This window comes from Heteronotia binoei, chromosome 5 (genome assembly GCF_032191835.1).
Source record: "Heteronotia binoei isolate CCM8104 ecotype False Entrance Well chromosome 5, APGP_CSIRO_Hbin_v1, whole genome shotgun sequence".
NCBI classification, from domain to species: domain Eukaryota; kingdom Metazoa; phylum Chordata; class Lepidosauria; order Squamata; family Gekkonidae; genus Heteronotia; species Heteronotia binoei.
The window spans coordinates 85,699,107-85,715,352 of record NC_083227.1 but is presented as its reverse complement, the minus strand read 5'-3'; the positions used below and the strand labels follow the sequence as shown (position 1 = coordinate 85,715,352).

The 16,246-nt window shown below is 40.3% G+C and overlaps 1 protein-coding gene across 1 annotated transcript; it reads right to left on the bottom strand.

The window, feature by feature from the left end:
• Nucleotides 1–7,925: 7,925 nt before the first annotated feature.
• Nucleotides 7,926–11,808, bottom strand: HESX1 (HESX homeobox 1). Its single transcript, XM_060238808.1, has 4 exons — nt 11,631–11,808; nt 11,260–11,459; nt 10,807–10,908; nt 7,926–8,274 (listed from the first exon to the last, which is right to left on the bottom strand). The coding sequence occupies exons 1-4, from the start codon at nt 11,806–11,808 to the stop codon at nt 8,176–8,178; spliced, it is 579 nt and encodes a 192-aa protein (XP_060094791.1). The 3' UTR covers nt 7,926–8,175.
• Between the last annotated feature and the right edge of the window lie 4,438 nt (nt 11,809–16,246).

Below are 16,246 nucleotides of genomic sequence, written 5' to 3'. Positions count from 1 at the left end.
TGCTGGAATGGTCTTTGGTTAGCCATAGCTATCTCAGGAGTTGTCCTTGAAAGGGCAGCTGCTGCAAGAGCCCTCTCAGCCCCACCTACCTCACAGGGTGTCTGTTGTGGGGGGAGAAGATATAGGAGATTGTAAACTGCTCTCTGATTCCGAGAGAAGGGCAGGGTATAAATCTGCAATCTACTTCATTTTTAACCTCTTTTGATCCAAGTATGTTATTGGACTGTAAAACATTCAAAGTAAAACATTCAAAGAGTCAAAGGTGTTTTCTTGTCATTCAGAATTGCAGTATAGTTAATTCTTATATTCAGTACAATAAAGCTGGCTGGATCATAAGAAAACTTAACGTGTGGGTTTAAGACCTAAGCAGGTCTTCTCTTAATTCTACTAAGGTCTATTCAATGGGGTGCTTTTAGGATTGCACTCTTAAATACTTCTAATCACCCTGTTCTGTAGTATAGGATACATTATAAAGTATCCATACTAGTGCAAAGAGACAATGTGTCCTTTGCTCTGGTGCTTGGACCTGCCCAAGACTTGTACCATGTTGAGATTTCTCCCTGTAATATAACAAGTGAATAGGCCTATAGTCAAACATAGTCCTTATGCTGACATTTTGGTGTCTCACTGCCAAGAATGAGTGCCCTGCCGCCACATAGATTAGGAAAAAATCAATTTACAGCATTTTGTAATCTTGCCAAGCATAGTGATTTGTTTTACAGCTGAGGAAACCCCCTCCCTTGTACTCAGTCACAGCCTTCTCACACACTACATAAATCTGAGCCAGGATGCCCCAAAACTCAGATAATAGGATGGGTGGTATGAACCTGCTTCTCCACCTTGCACATGAAGAAGAAGAGGAGGAGGAAGATGAAGAGGAGGGGGAGGAGGAGATTGGTGTTATACCCTGCCCTTCACTCAGAGTCTCAAAGTGGCTTACAATCTCCTTTCACTTCCTCTTCCCACAACAGACACCCTGTGAGTTAGGTGGGGCTGAGAGAGTTCTTTCAAGGACTGCTCTTGAAAGAACAGTTCTGAAAGAACTTGTGATTGCCTCAAGGTCACATCAGCAGATGTATGTGGAGGAGTGGGGAATCAAATCCAGTTCTCCCAGATTAGAGTCTGCACACTTAACCACTACACCAAACTGGCGTAGATCACACTGATGGTGATAAAGGCACAAGAGAGGGCATTTAGCACCACAGAGGGCACTTACCCCCAAGGGCGGGATGGAGAAAAACTCCTTGCTGTGTGACTAACATAACTCATTTCATAATCCTTACAGGTACTTCTCTTCAGACACACACCAAAAGAACAACCATGTATTGAGAGGTGAACAAACGTGGGGAATCCAGCAGGCACAGCCCCAGGAGTGTGCTCCCACCTCCCTCTTCCCCTTTCAGGCACCCTGGGCATCACCTCAACAATGCAGGTTCCTACAGCCAAGACTATTAATCATCATTGCATATGTCTTTATTTGGCATTTGTGCAGGCAGTGATTCAAGAGGGAGGAGAAGTAGGAGATCGGATTTATATCCTGCCCTTCATTCAGTCTCAGAGCAGCTTACAGTCTTCTTCCCTTCCTCTCCCCACAACAGACACCCTGTCAAGTAGGTGGTGCCGAGAGAGCTTTGAGAGCACAGCTCTGAGAGAACTGTGACTGACCCAAGGTCACCCAGCAGCTGTAGGTGGAGGAGTACAGAATCAAACCCTGTTTCCAGATTACAGTCCACCACTCTTAACCAACACACCAAACTGGCTGTCTTGAGAGGATGACATTCCTCGTGCCTTATGGGTTGGCTGCAGTGACCCGTGTGGTCTTACTGGTTCCAGACCAGTTCCTGCAGCATCCTGAATGAGGCAGCCATCCATCTGGCAAGTCCACCATACTCATAGGCTTGCTATGATAGAGAGAGCTTGCCCCATCTCCTCACGGCTACCTGGAGCAGCATGCAAAGGCACAAGAGCTATACTGGATACTTAGTTATTATTTCCCTGTTACTGTTCTATAAAGTCTGGAGTGATCTGTTCATGCCTGTTTCTTGTTGAGCAGCTAGAAGCTTGCTCTCTTCCTCATATACCCCCAACCCTAATCTCAGAATACCTCCCAGAATGCTCTCCCTTTCACACATCAGAGGGGTTGGGCTCTGACTCAGGGAAATACACTGGGATCTTTGTTGCTAGTCCTCATGGTGCCACTGGAACTCTGTTCCATTTAGCTCCACAGTATAACACAGTTCAATGGTACCTTAAAGACTGATGACATGTGGTCCACTAGGAGCTTCCATGCATTGCTGCTCACCTCTTTGTCAGATTAACACAGGGAAGGGTATGTGTGGCTCAGAGCAGGGATGGTTGCATTTGTGCTGGTGACAGGTGGGCATCTTGTCCACTGCATGTGCACCCTCCTCCTGTGGGCTATGGGGTGACACTTGGGCCACATGCCTCCATTGGGACTGTGCTGTTGGTGGACCTTTCCTATGGCACTCCATAGTGGGGGCAATGCCACTGAAGGACAGTGGCTGCAGGAAGTAAATGATTGCACCTATGGGTGCCGCTCAGAGGAATGTCATCAGTTGCCACTGACTAATCGGTGGTATTGCCAGGGTTGATATGGACTCCAGAATTATTGCTGTGCAGTCTGCACCTTGTGGAGGGACATGTGTGGTTTTTTCCCCCCTGAGGGATATCCTTCAGGATTTGACCAGTGCCACCACTATTATGTGGGTGGTGAGCTACCACCCCCACAGTAGTAGTCAGGATGGAGCTGCCCCAAACAAACACACATGCAAGAAAACACTCCCATTTCCTCATATTTGTGCTGTGTTGTATATTCAGTAACACTTTAACTTCTCTCATGTCTCTCCATGACAATACCCTAAAGCTGCGTGCTGAAAGGTGAGAAAAAGTTGCAGTTGTGCATCTCTGTGCTTGGTGACTTTGAAGGAAGTCCCACCAAGTTCAACAGGATTTATACCCAAATAATTATGTGTAAGATTGCAGCCTTAATTCATTTAGGTAGGATTTAATCCTCAAATTAGTGGAACAAACTCACCTCCAGGGAAGTGAGGTGAAGACTTTTGGCATGCAACTATAGTTTTTCTAATTACTCAATCACAGTCCATTGGTTATAAAGAAACATAGATTTCCACCCTTCAGTAAGTAGAAATGGCATTTGCTCAGATTGCTGATAATTGAAGACTTTTAATTTTTGCTTTCAGAAATCAGTTTATGGTACTGTTATTTTAGCCTCATCTCCCCTTTTTGTTGAAAAGTAAATGATGCTTTAGGGTAACTCATCCAATTATAAAATAATTAACTCCATAAAATGAATGGAAGCAAATAAGATTAATAGATTAAGAAAACTGAGTTAATCAGTTGAATAATTACATAGTTGGAGCTATTGATATTTTAAAACATCTGATTCGGTGATTACTGATCACATTTAAATTAATGGGTATGGGTGATTACTCAGGTCTTGAATCAGAAGCATCGTCATTCAATACTGAACAAATTAAGATGTTTGCAAATGGTGCTATCTTTTGTTCAGTATGTCTTTTGTCAACCTTAGTAAAATAAACATTGGGATTCTTTGTCTAGGTGTCTCCTTTCTTTTTATCAGGCAAGTAAATCAGACATTTGTGGCTAAGTATTTCACTTTTGCACAGGGCTCCGCTGATCCCAAACGGTGTTTGTGGGTCTCTTGTTCATAAACCACATTGGAAGACCCAATGATTCAGTATGCTGGTCCAAAGTCACTCATTCCTACCCCTTATGCTGCGAACTGCGAATTTACCATAGCTCCTGTATCTTCATTTGGGAACTGTTCCCATTGTCCTATCTGAAATTCATTTCTTCATTTAAGTGCTAAATTACTATAGGGCTGATCTATAGACAAGGCTGTAAATGTCTATCTCTGCAGCCCTATGTGCACAGGTGTAATTAAAGGTCATTAAAAATTTTTGGGGCTCCCTTGCAAGTGAATTTGCTTAGACTTGAGTTGTAACACAATTTTCAAATGCACATTTGTTGTACCCAGTTATGTCCTCCCCACAGGGCTGAGTCTTCCAAAAGTCAGCTACAGACATCCAGTTGCAGAATAATGTAACTTTACTGAGTTATAAAGGGATGTTTCTCATCCCTTTGTAACTCAGTTTTCCATATTCCATTCACACAAAATTATCTTCTAACTGTGCACTGGTGCAGGCTTTGCTAGCATTCTGCAGCAAAATTTATTTGCCATTTGCTACTTCATTGTAGCCCGGTAGTGCAGAGTGGTAAAGCTGCAGTACTGTAGTCAAAGCTTTGCTCATGACCTGAGTTCGATCCCGGCAAAAGCTGGGTTCAGGTAGCCAGCTCAAGGTTGACTCAGCTTCCCACCCTTCCGAGGTCAGTAAAATGAGTACTCAGCTTGCTGGGGGAAAGTATAGATGACTGGCGAAGGCAATGGCAAACCACCCCATTAAAAAGTCTGCCATGAAAACATTGTGATGCAACGTCACTCCAGAGTCGGAAATGACTGGTGCTTGCACAGGGAACTACCTTTACCTTTTTACTTCATTGTGCCCAAGGCTTTTTTTGAGCAGGAACGCAGTTCTGGTTGGCTTGATGTCAGGGGGTATGGCCTAATATGTATATGGGCCTTTTCTGCAAAAAAAGCCCTGTGTGAAACAATAGAACATGAGGAAGTGTGGCTTAATACGCAAATGAGTTCCTGCTGGACATTTTCTACAAAAAAAAAAAGCCCTGATTGTGCCTTAGCATAGTTCAGCCTATTTTATTTTTTATTTCAACATGTGCAACCTTTTTTGGAATCATGGTAGCATTTTGTTAGTTCTGTTTCCATTTTATAAAAATACCAAAAAGTTTGACTTTTCCTTAATATAAAAACTTGAACTCAATGTGACTTTCTTCTTATGGGGGGATTCTACATTAACAGGAAAGGAAGAATTCCTATGGCGAGACTGCATGCATGCTACATTTTTTCTTTGACCTTTAATCAAACCAGAACCAAACAGTACCTAAAGGTCTTGGTTGCAACCCTGAACTCTTAGGTCTGTGGCTCCAGAGCCAAACGTGGCTCAGCACGAACCAACTATTAAAAAAATCAACTGAGATCTTTAAGTATAGTTTACATAAGTTTAAAAGTCAGTCTGGTGTAGTGGTTAAGAGTGGCAGACTCTAATCTGTAGAACTAGGTTTAATTCCCCACTCCACACGCAGCCAGCTGGGTAACCTTGGGTCAGTTACAGTTCTCTCAGAGCAGTTCTCGAAAGAGTTCTCTCAGCCCCACCTACTTCACAGAGTATCTGTTGTGGAAAGAGGAAGGGAAAAGAGATTGTAAGCCACTCTGAAACTCTGAGTGAAGAGCAGAATATAAATCCAATCTCCTCCTCTTCCATCTCCATGTGTAACCCATGTGGTTTTTGTCTCTTAACATATTGTTCCATATATAACATACTGTTAACATATTGAGAGAGCCAGTTTGGTGTAGTGGTTAAGAGCAGCAGACTCTAATCTGAGAGAATGGGGTTTGATTCCTCACTCCCCCACATGTACCTGCTGAAGTGACCTTGGGTCAGTCACATGTCTCAGAGCGATTCTCTTAAGAGCAGTTTTCAAAGAGCTCTCTCAGCTCCACCTACCTCACAGGCTGTCTGTCATGCGGGAAAGAATGGAAGGAGATTGGAAGCTGCTCTGAGACTTTGAGTGAAGGGCAGGGTATAAATCCAATTCCACGCCCCTCCTGGAAAGGTAGGTGGGATGCTAGGATAACCATGTGAACTATGAGAAGGGAATGGCAGGCAAAAACGGTTGTAGAATTAAAAGGCCTCTTAAATGTGCTTTACAGAAGAGGAAATGATAGAGGTGAACAGTAGAAGTAATCCAAGAGCAAACCATGCACAGATTTGGCAGTGTACTAAAACAATTGCTCAAATATATTGCTTACTCTGAGACATGGCGTTTGCCACTTCCTAAAAAAGGACTAGCAACAATCAGTATTTGGCTGCAGAAATATGTATTAGTTAGTTATTGGTTGTGTTAGTTATTGGTAATGTTAGTTATTAGTTATGTTAAGCTATATATTTTCAGTTATGCAAATAGCTTTCTGATACCGGCTCTTTGCTGATCTTTTCCTCTAAATTTTGTTGTAGTTTGCCTCTTTAACTATAACAGGTTGTCGAGCCCTGTACTAGATGATTAAAGTCTATTGCAGATTGAGATTTAAGCAGTATCAGATTAGAGATGCTCAGGTGCTCATGATTGAAGCTCTGTCATTTTAATTGTAAGAAAGCCTTCAGAGATTTCAGTTACAGGAAGTTTAAAAACAGTAATATTTTGGTGGCATTGTTGATAGTCGTCCATTATTTCTCCTGCTATCAGGTACGTGAAGAAGGTATTCTAAAGTAATAATTATGATAAAGGAACATCTGCAGAGTTAATCATAGACAACGACAGTGTTGACAAAACACTTAGCAACTATTTATGGGTTTGGTCATAGCCTAGAGAGCCAGCAGGAAGATCTCCTGGCAGAGAGGGAGGGAGGCGAAATCAAGAGAGGAAGATGAAGATCTGCCCAGCATTTAGAAGCTTCCCCCCCCCCACACCCCTGGTTTGGTTGTTTTTGGATTTCTTACAGTTTTTGGATGTACTGAGTTGCTTTGTGTCTGTTTGGGGAGAAAGGTGGAATATATGTGAATAAAATGAAATGAAACGTCTGGATTTTGTTCATTTCGAAAATGATCTTTCTGTTACTTCTTGATCCATGGGCACCTTTTTCAATCCTTTTTGTTTTGAATACGTGGATCTGACCCACTTTGTTGTTCCTTTTTTGGGAAATATAGAGGATATTGCTTCACAAGGCCTAAGAGATATCCACAAAAAAGAGGGATTATATTTTAGAAGGTTCAGATTTCTTAGAGTTGTGAAGATAATATTTCAATATGAAAAACATAAACACTTTTAAATTGTGGCCCAATATCATCCAGCAAGAATTCCCACCAAGACGGGATTTAAACTTGGATCTTCCAGATCCTAGTCCAACAATCTAACCTCTACACAAAATGATTGGTCCTTGTTTCACTGTATTTACAACTCAAATATCATTATGATATAAGGACATGTCAATTAGTTGCATAAATAACATAGATGGTGAAATTATTAATGCTACATTAATTGCATTATCTAGAAAAGATGTGGTTCGGAGTTAACATCCACTAGTGACACTTAGAGAATACTGAACATCACAAAGTCTTAAAGGATTCATTACTATTCATTTTAAAATCAGCTTTCTCTGCAGTATAGAATTCTCTAAACATTGTCTATACTCCTAGTTTCTATCTTATGAGTAATTCAAAGGAACATTATGTTAAGAAATTTGTTCTCTTTATTTGATTTTAGTAAATTATTACAAGTGTTGAAAACAATTTATTTAATTTTAGTAAATTGCTGCAAATGTTGAAAACAATTCCTGTACATGTTATGGTTTTTTTCCATAATGACAGGAAAGAATTTGAAGAGCAAGTTTTATATTTTTTAATGTTTCCCCCTCCTTTAAAATATGGTCACAATCCAGACAACTGTGCAAACTATGTGGGACATATGTTTTTTTACTCATTTTTTTTCAACAACCCCCATTCTCCCCCTCCCCTTTTGATGCTGCAGTTGCCAAAGAAAAATAAAACCACCTGCAGACAAACTGGCCCTTAGGACCACCTAGAGGAATCCTGACTCTGCAAGTTTCTACAGTAGCAACAACAACAAAAAACACCAAACAAACAAAATAATATACAGCATCTAATGTCAATCTGGAAAGCTCCACGGATGTACATAAAATCTTTATAATTTAATCCAGCAGCAAAGCAAGTGCATCACCACCTTTGGTCAGTTAACTAAAATATACCTTCACAGCTATTATTTTTTTTTTTTTGCAAAAATAAATGTCAACCAAACTGTTAGAGAAAATGTTATTGTCAAATTAAATATGAATAGGAACCATGCAACGATTGTATTCGCAGTTTATTTTCCACGGTAAAATTGTTACACTCTTTGAAAACTACCTGAAGTGCATCCTAGTCAATTTTAGAAACAATATCATGATTCTTTAATACTACATTCAGTTTGTGAACACTTCATTAAATTCTACAATATATTTGTGATTTTTGGGGATTCATCCTATTTTATCATATTTTCTGGGAAAGCATTTTTCACCACTAGAAACTGAGATTCTCTGTGTGATCTCTTCATTTTTGCCCGGCGATTCTGGAACCAGATCTGAAAGTTATAGAAAAGGCATACTTATAATCTGTCATTCACCTTAACAATATAGTACCACATAAAAAATACAGACTTGGAAAACTGGTTTACTTTATTTAAGCCGTGTCTTTCTCTCCAGTGGGAATCCAAAGTGGCTTACATTGTTCTCTGATCCATTTTATCCTCACAACAACCCTATGAGATAGGTTAGGCTGAAGGTATTACTGGCCAAGGTCACCTAGCAATTTTTCATGGCACAATGAGGATTTGAATCTAGGTTTCTGATTCTAGTCCACTACTGTACTCACTGCACCATACTAATTATATATATGAGAAATTCACTATTTGGATGCTAAGTTAATATGTCTTTAGCTTTAAGTGATATTGCACAGAAAAATCCACCTGAAGCACAGTAGTCAAAACCATGATGATGCAAAACCAGATGACACAAGGAAAAATTTAAAGGTCTGCAGACTGGGATATAACAATAATGTCTAATACACAGGCCTCAGATTCAGTGGGAGCTCACAGGAGCACAGCTCCTGAACCTTTCTGAGAGTTCCACCTCCTCCTTCTGAGAGTTCTACCTCCTGGTCCATTGACTAATATGTGCAGTTGCATAACAATCCCTGGATGAGCTCCACCACCTATTTTTCTACAAAATGACTCCGGCTAATACATATTGAAAATCAGTATTTTGGTTCATGGGGAGAGAAACTGTGTGTACAGTTTGTATGCATGTTCATTCTACATCAGGCTGAATTAGGGCTGCCAATTCTGGATTGGGAAATACCTAAAGATTTTTGGGGGTGGAGTCTGGGGAGGGAGAGAGGGGTTTGAGAGAGACAGGTCCTCAGTGGGATATAAGTCCACCCTCCAAGAAGCCATTTCTCCAGGGGAACTGATCTTTCTTGTCTGGCGAACAGTTCTAATTCCAGGAGATCTCCAGGCCCCATTGGGAGGCTAGTAACCTTAACCCAAATGCATGTAGGTGACCAGCAGAGCTGATGTACATGATCCCACTCTCCCATCCACATTGCCTCTTGAGTAAATTCAGCTGGTCTGAATATAGATTAAATAAAAATGGTATTTGGTTAGGCTTAAAGTTGTCATTCACATGTATTTTTAAATTACACGTTGAAAATGTTCTGAGGTTGCTAAATGAACTTTCACTACTTTGTACTTATAGTAAATAATTGTTTTTTTTCATTTTCTCATTACATCCGAGGAGAAAGTTTGAAAAATGTTTTAAAGGGTAGCTGTGTTCATCTTCAGTAGAACAGCTACAATTGAGTCCAGTATCACCTTAGAGTTCAACAAGATTTTAGAGTTATACGCTTTTGACAGTGAAAACTCCCTTTGTTCGATTTGAAAAATGTAATATTTCTCCTCATATAAATGTCTGATAAAAGTATGCCTATATGTATTCCGTGAGGAAAATTCCAGATGGGTAGCTATGTTTGTCTGTAGCTGTAGAATAAAACAGGAGTCCAGTGGCATCTTAAAAACTAATTAAATTTATTCTAGCAAAGTTTATTCTAGCAAAGCTATTTCTGACTCAGTATGCTGGAAGAAATTTTTGTTAGTCTTTCAGGTGCCACTGGACTGTTTGATTGTATGTATTCTGATCTCTTGACATCAGAGTTGTTGTCTGGTAGACAAAGGCATAGCTGTAGCCAGGGTAGAGCCATTATGTAAATTGTCCTCACTTGAAGCATTTATTCATGTTCATCTAGTTTTATTTTTAAACTGACAATTTAATATGTAACAATTTTATTTAAAGAATGAAAGCTACTCTTCAGAACACAAATATGTCTAGTGTTGTTGGGTTTTTTTTAAAATAGAGGCCCTTTTAGTACTTTCCCAAACTGGTAGTACTCCCAATGCTATGTGTTTGATGAACTCAGTTCCACCTACCCACGATGTTCCTTTTAATTCTGAAGACTATTATCATGTGTGATTTTTTTTAAAATCCCCTATCACTATGATGAGTATGGTAGAATGCATAACAGTACAATCCTAATCAAAGTTAACCATACTAGATCTATTGAGTTCATTTACGATGACCCTTCAGAGGGTATAGAGTATAATGAAAGAAGCTTTTTTATTTAAGGGAGTTGTTAGTTGCAAATGAATAAAACTTTAAACTTGAAAATAGCCATTCTTATTCAAATGTGTATTGCTGGCATTTAATTCAGAAACCCTACATTTCATACAAACATTTGGGTTTGCGAGGGGATTATGAAACTGCCTGTTGATTCATTTTCCATTAATTTATTTGAAGTCTCCCCTGAAAATGAGTATTCCACCTAACAAGAAAGGCTTGGCAATAGACCTGGACAAAAGGAAATGCACTTATTTCACAATAAGATCGTATTAATGCAAATGAATGTGGAGTTAGAGAGTGGGGACAGAGAAACACAGTTCTGGTCTTCCTCCTTCAACCACATCTCCACTATTGATTATTATATTGTTGTTCCTTGTGCTGAATTGTATAGAAATCATACTTGTGTTCACATAAATGTGCCATTATTAATTCTTAAAAGTTACCTGGATTCTGTCTTCATCTAAATCTAATTTTTGGGCTAGTTCTTCTCTGACATCAATTCCAGGATAGGAATTCACTCTAAAAACATTTTCCAGTAGTTCAATCTATGGAGAATGAAGATAAACTCTAATCTTTTATTTAAAAACAAAAAAGTAATGCTAATTGGTTCAAGAAAACTTAAATTTTCTTATTACAATCTGAGTCAGATTCTAATCTTTAAAGAAACTCAGAGCAGGTCAAGGGAAATCAATTAAGTTATTTTGGACAAACAGCAATGTTAATTGCATATTAACATTTGCAAATCTTTTTTTATTCAGTAAATGTTCAATTGTATAGACTTTTGTACAACAAACTGCTCTGGTTTCTTACTACTAAATGCCCTCTTACTAAACAATGTACTAAGCAAAACATCCATTCTTACATTTATGAATAGGTTAAATGTACTGAATCCCTACCTGGTTTCGAGTGAATGCAGTCCTTGGCCTCCTACCACGGTACCAACTCAATTCCCTTTTGTAAGAAAGCCTTTCATTGACTGCAAAATAGTTTTCACATTTCAGAACTCTTTCTTCTGCATCTGGGTAGCTGCTTGCATGAAACAATGGGATTGCATAGGAAATGGCAGGGGTACGCAAACAGGGATTACAGTCCTCTCCTGAAAAGTCACATATGTGGAATTTTACAAGTTTATTTAGTGAAACATTGCATTGCTAAATTTAACTAAGGGCAATCTGCCACTTTATGTACAGTTTATTTCCTGAATTGTCACTATTTATAACATACATTATGCATAAAGGAAAGAAAAATATTTAAATTGTTGTCTTACCTAAATCATTCCATTTATCCACCCATGGCCTGTGAGGCTTTGCAGCTGGAGTACCATCTTTTTTCTGCTCCAGCCCCAAAATGCTTTCAATGGAAAATGAACTTGATGTATTTTTATTTTCCCCGAGACTGGATTTGTTCTGATTATGAGAGGTGGGATTAGCAGAACATAGTGCCATTCTTGTACCCTCAGTCTAGGTACCAAATGCACCGTACTTCAAGTTTGTCTTGCAGGTCCTCCTTATAGCTTTGTCGACAAGGGGTTGGATTCTCCACGTCATTAATTAAAATCTTTTATTAGAAAGTTTTAGCATGTCAATGAAGATTCTCCCACCAAGAGGCACGAGGAGTTAATTGTTTATTTGTTTGCAAGTAATTAGCAACTAATGGTGACTCCAGGGGGGGGCACCAAGAGGGACAAAAAGTGTTATCTCTTCTAACCAGAACATCAGACTTAACTTTCTCAAAAGAACCAGTGCACAAACATAGCACTTCTCTTTTATTTGAAATCATTAATGTATAAAATCAGGTTTTTCTTTTAAAAAATAATACTCTAATGGACTCCACTTACCTAAACATAACTGCATGATAGGAAACCAGTCAAGTAATAAGTAATCTCATTTAAGTGAATTTTCTTCCAATGAAATTTAAAATATAATCTCTTAATGCTATTAGGGTAATCCTGATGAAAAAGCTTCTGTTTTTCATATGCATATGTAACGGTGAACATGGTCAATGAAATGACAATGGTGTTTGGCATGAGACACACTGCAGTGGGTTGGCAATGTTGTCGGAGCCCTGTGTAATTGTCTTCCAGGAGCCTGGATTAGTTAACAGGAACAGTTGAACCAAGTACTTTAGAAAGGTAGGCATTTGTTTACTTTTTATTCCAACTTCAATTATTTTGATGCAGCTTTATCAAAAGGTAGCATATGGCTGAAATTCTCAGGAGAGTCTACCAAATACTTGTACAGAACTTCTGAGAACAATTCCATTGAAGTAGAGAGCAGATGATCCTTTCATTCGATTGAAGCATGATTGTACTCTGTTTCAGTGATAACTGAAGAGACAATATTGAGTTGTTCATCATAAGACACCATATATTTGTGGCAGTCATAATCAAACAGTTTTAAATAAACAAATAATGAAAGTATAGTACATTAATAAGCAGAATAGCAGCACTACAAAATGCTGTAATCTGTTTTGGAACTATTAGTTTTTCCAATATTTTAAAGGTATCACTAGGAATTCCTCCAGCAATAATCCCTTTACTCAGGAAGACAAAGTAGGGGTAATTTTACTTTTAAATTCTCTTTACCCAGAGCACCACTATTATTTCATGGAGTTTCTATTATCAACAACCCTGATTTCTACAAATGAAGCAGGCTTGAATTGGAACCAGCTCTTGTAATTTCCCTTTTGGGTCAGAAAGGGTAGTAAAACAAGTTTGTCTGTTTGCTGTCAAGTTATGGCTGACTTATGGTGACCTCATAGTGCTTTCAAGGCAAGAGATGTTCAGAAGTCGTTTGCCATTGTCCACCTCTGCATTGCAACCCTGGACTTCCTTGGTAGTCTCCCATGTAAATATTAACCAGGGCTAGGGTTGCCAGGTCTCCCTGGCCACCAGCAGGGGATGGGGAAGTAGGCTTCCCCCATCTGGATTGAGAAACTTCTGTAGATTTGGAGATGGGGCCTGGAAGGACAGGGAGCTCAGTGGGTACAATGCCATAGAGTCCATTGTCCAAAACATCCATTTTCTCCAGGGAACTGGTCTCTGTAGTCTGACAATAAACTGTAATTCTGGGGGATCCCCAGGTACCACCTGGAGGTTGATGTCTATAGAGTTGACCATGCTTAGTTTCTGAGATCTGATTAGATCAGGTTCACCTGAGCTGTCCTGGTCAGGGCAAGATGATTTCTAAACAACTGTACTGAGTGACTACAAACCTCAGCATGGCACTGGCTGGACAAAACTCTCAGTTCCCTGCCATGTTGATTCCAGTCAAATTTGCATCTCTTCTTGGTATAGATCAAGGGTAGGTAATCCTTGGCACATATGCCAAACTGTGACATGTAGACTGTTCTCTGCAAAGCACTTGAGGCAGACCCTTGGAACACCAGGGTATAGAAGAAGGCAATGGTGCTTTTATGCATGTCCTCATCTCTTGGACTTGTACAGGCATCAGTTGGGTCCAAAGCAATACCTGGAGGCAGCAACAGCATTGTTGGGGTTCAGACTGCTTCCAGCATGGTTGACCAAGAACTATCCTTCTATTCCTTCAACTTTTGTTAGCCAGGACCAGTGTTCCCTCTAAGCTGAGTTAGCATGAGCTAGCTCACCAATTTTAGCCTCCAGCTCACAGATTTTTGTCTTAGCTCAGAAAGCATGACCCCAGAGCACACTAATTTATACAGCAGCTCACAAAGTAGAATTTTTGCTCACAAGACTGCAAAGTTTGGTGTAGTGGTTAAGTGTGCGGACTCTTATCTGGGAGAACCGGGTTTGATTCCCCACTTCTCCACTGCACCTGCACCTGCTGGAATGGCCTTGGGTCAGCCATAGCTCTGGCAGAGGTTGTCCTTGAAAGGGCAGCTGCTGTGAGAGCCCTCTCCAGCCCCACCCACCTCACAGGGTGTCTGTTGTGGGGGAGGAAGGTAAAGGAGATTGTGAGCCGCTCTGAGACTCTTCGGAGTGGAGGGCGGGGTATAAATCCAATATCTTCTTCTTCTTCTTCTTCTTACATTGGCCAGGACACCAACACTTTTGCAGGTAGACAGTAAGGTTTTTGGGAGGAGGGGGACAGAACAAAAAAAGTTGCCTTCCTCTAGTATTAGGAGAAAAGTGTCCTGTACCTTTAATAAAGGCTAAATGTGTAGAAATTGGTAGCTAGAACTTTTTACACCATGGAAACAATATTACCTAGTAAATAATATCTAATTAATCCTCTATAGCAAGGACAAGGATTTTTTTTATATTTATCCAGACAGTCAGCAACTATACCTGGTACAGAACCTCCAGGAGATGGCCTTAAAAGCAATTGTAGGAGTGCATTCACACTACACTACACTAAACAATGTGTTTTGCAACTGGATTTTTACTGTGTAAGAACAGCAAAAATCCAGTTGCAAAATGCATTATTTAGTGTAGTGTGAACGCACCCTAGTATTATCTTTCCTTTCATTCCTAATCTCCCCTATAGAATTAACGTAGCAAGTACTTGCTATGTCTCACAATATTGTGCCAGAATGTGCACCAGCTTCTTATGAATTTGTTTACGGATTATTGTGTGGCACCTTGAGTCCCAGGAACTATTGCTATTGCTTTTGACAGCTGGTCTTGCAGCTCAAATGAAGTTCAGAGTATCCCTGTGGCTCCAAGTCTATTGAGCCAGTTTGGTGTAGTGGTTAAGTGTGTGGACTCTTATCTGGGAGATCCGGGTTTGATTCCCCACTCCTCCTCCTGCCCCTGTTGGAATGGCCGTGGGTTAGCCATAGCTTTTGCAGGAAGTTGTCCTTAAAAGGGCAGCTGCTGTGAAAGCCCTCTCAGCCCCACCCACCTCACAGGGTATGTGTTGTGGGGGGAGAAGATATAGGAGATTGTAAGCTGCTCTGAGTCTCTGATTCAGAGAGAAGGGTGGGGTATAAATCTGCAGTCTTCTTCTTCTTGAGTTTGCTTGACTATCCTTCAACAATACTTGTTTCCCATGAATCCCAGTGTAATATGATCATGACTCTGAACATGATACTATTATCCTTACATACTGGTGTCAGATCTGAAGACTTGGATATTGTTCAGCAGAATACACTTTGAAGAAGTGACCTCCCTGGGCCACCTACTCTCCTCTGGCTCTACTTCTCCTCTGTGTTGAAAGCCTCAGTTGGTAGATCCTTCTTGCCTCCTCCATCAGGCCTTTAAAAGACTCAAACCATGCTTGTGGGTTCCCAATGGCCTTCCACTTCTCAGAAGACCTATGAGGGTATAGCCAAGCCATGAGGGACCAATAGCATGCTGGGAGAAATCTCTCCGCTGCCTCTCCTCTTTCTCCCTAGGGCAGAGCCAGCAGACTGCTGAAAGTAAGATGGCTGGCTTTTTAAAGGTCAGCTGTTACTGATCAGACAGCTCCTGTATGGATCTTTACAAGGTTCACATGCAGTTTTGCTGGGCCTCTGGTTTTACTTTTTGGGACACCAAGAAGAAAGAGGCTGGAGTCAACACTGCCACCACCTGACAACTGGAACTGACACTTTGACGATAGGCAATGGTTTTGCCTTCCTTCCAGTCCTAGTATTTTTTTCTGCCCTGGAGCTTCTGTGGCCAGGACGGAGCTCCTTGGGAAATCTTTGGCTAAACCTTGGGACTTTGTGTGTGTATGGGACACATCTCATTGCATATCCAATCAACAGCTGTTCTGAGGACAAGAGTCCCTGACATGTACGGACAAACTCAATGAATGACCAAGTAGTTTAATGAAGGGCTATACCTCCTTGGGAGGACAGCTATGGCAAACCTAGGCAGTATAATAAAAAGTAGAGACATCACCCTGCCAACAAAAGTCCGTATAGTCAAAGTGATGGTATTCCAAGTAGTAATGCATGGCTGTGAGAGTTGGACCATAA

Coding starts and splice junctions, on each gene's coding strand:
- HESX1 (XM_060238808.1), bottom strand. CDS start 11,808: ATGGCACTATGTTCTGCTAATCCCACCTCTCATAATCAGAACAAATCC. Junction 11,460..11,630: donor GGATAAATGGAATGATTTAG/GTAAGACAACAA, acceptor GTGACTTTTCAG/GAGAGGACTGTAATCCCTGT. Junction 8,275..10,806: donor TAGATGAAGACAGAATCCAG/GTAACTTTTAAG, acceptor TATAACTTTCAG/ATCTGGTTCCAGAATCGCCG.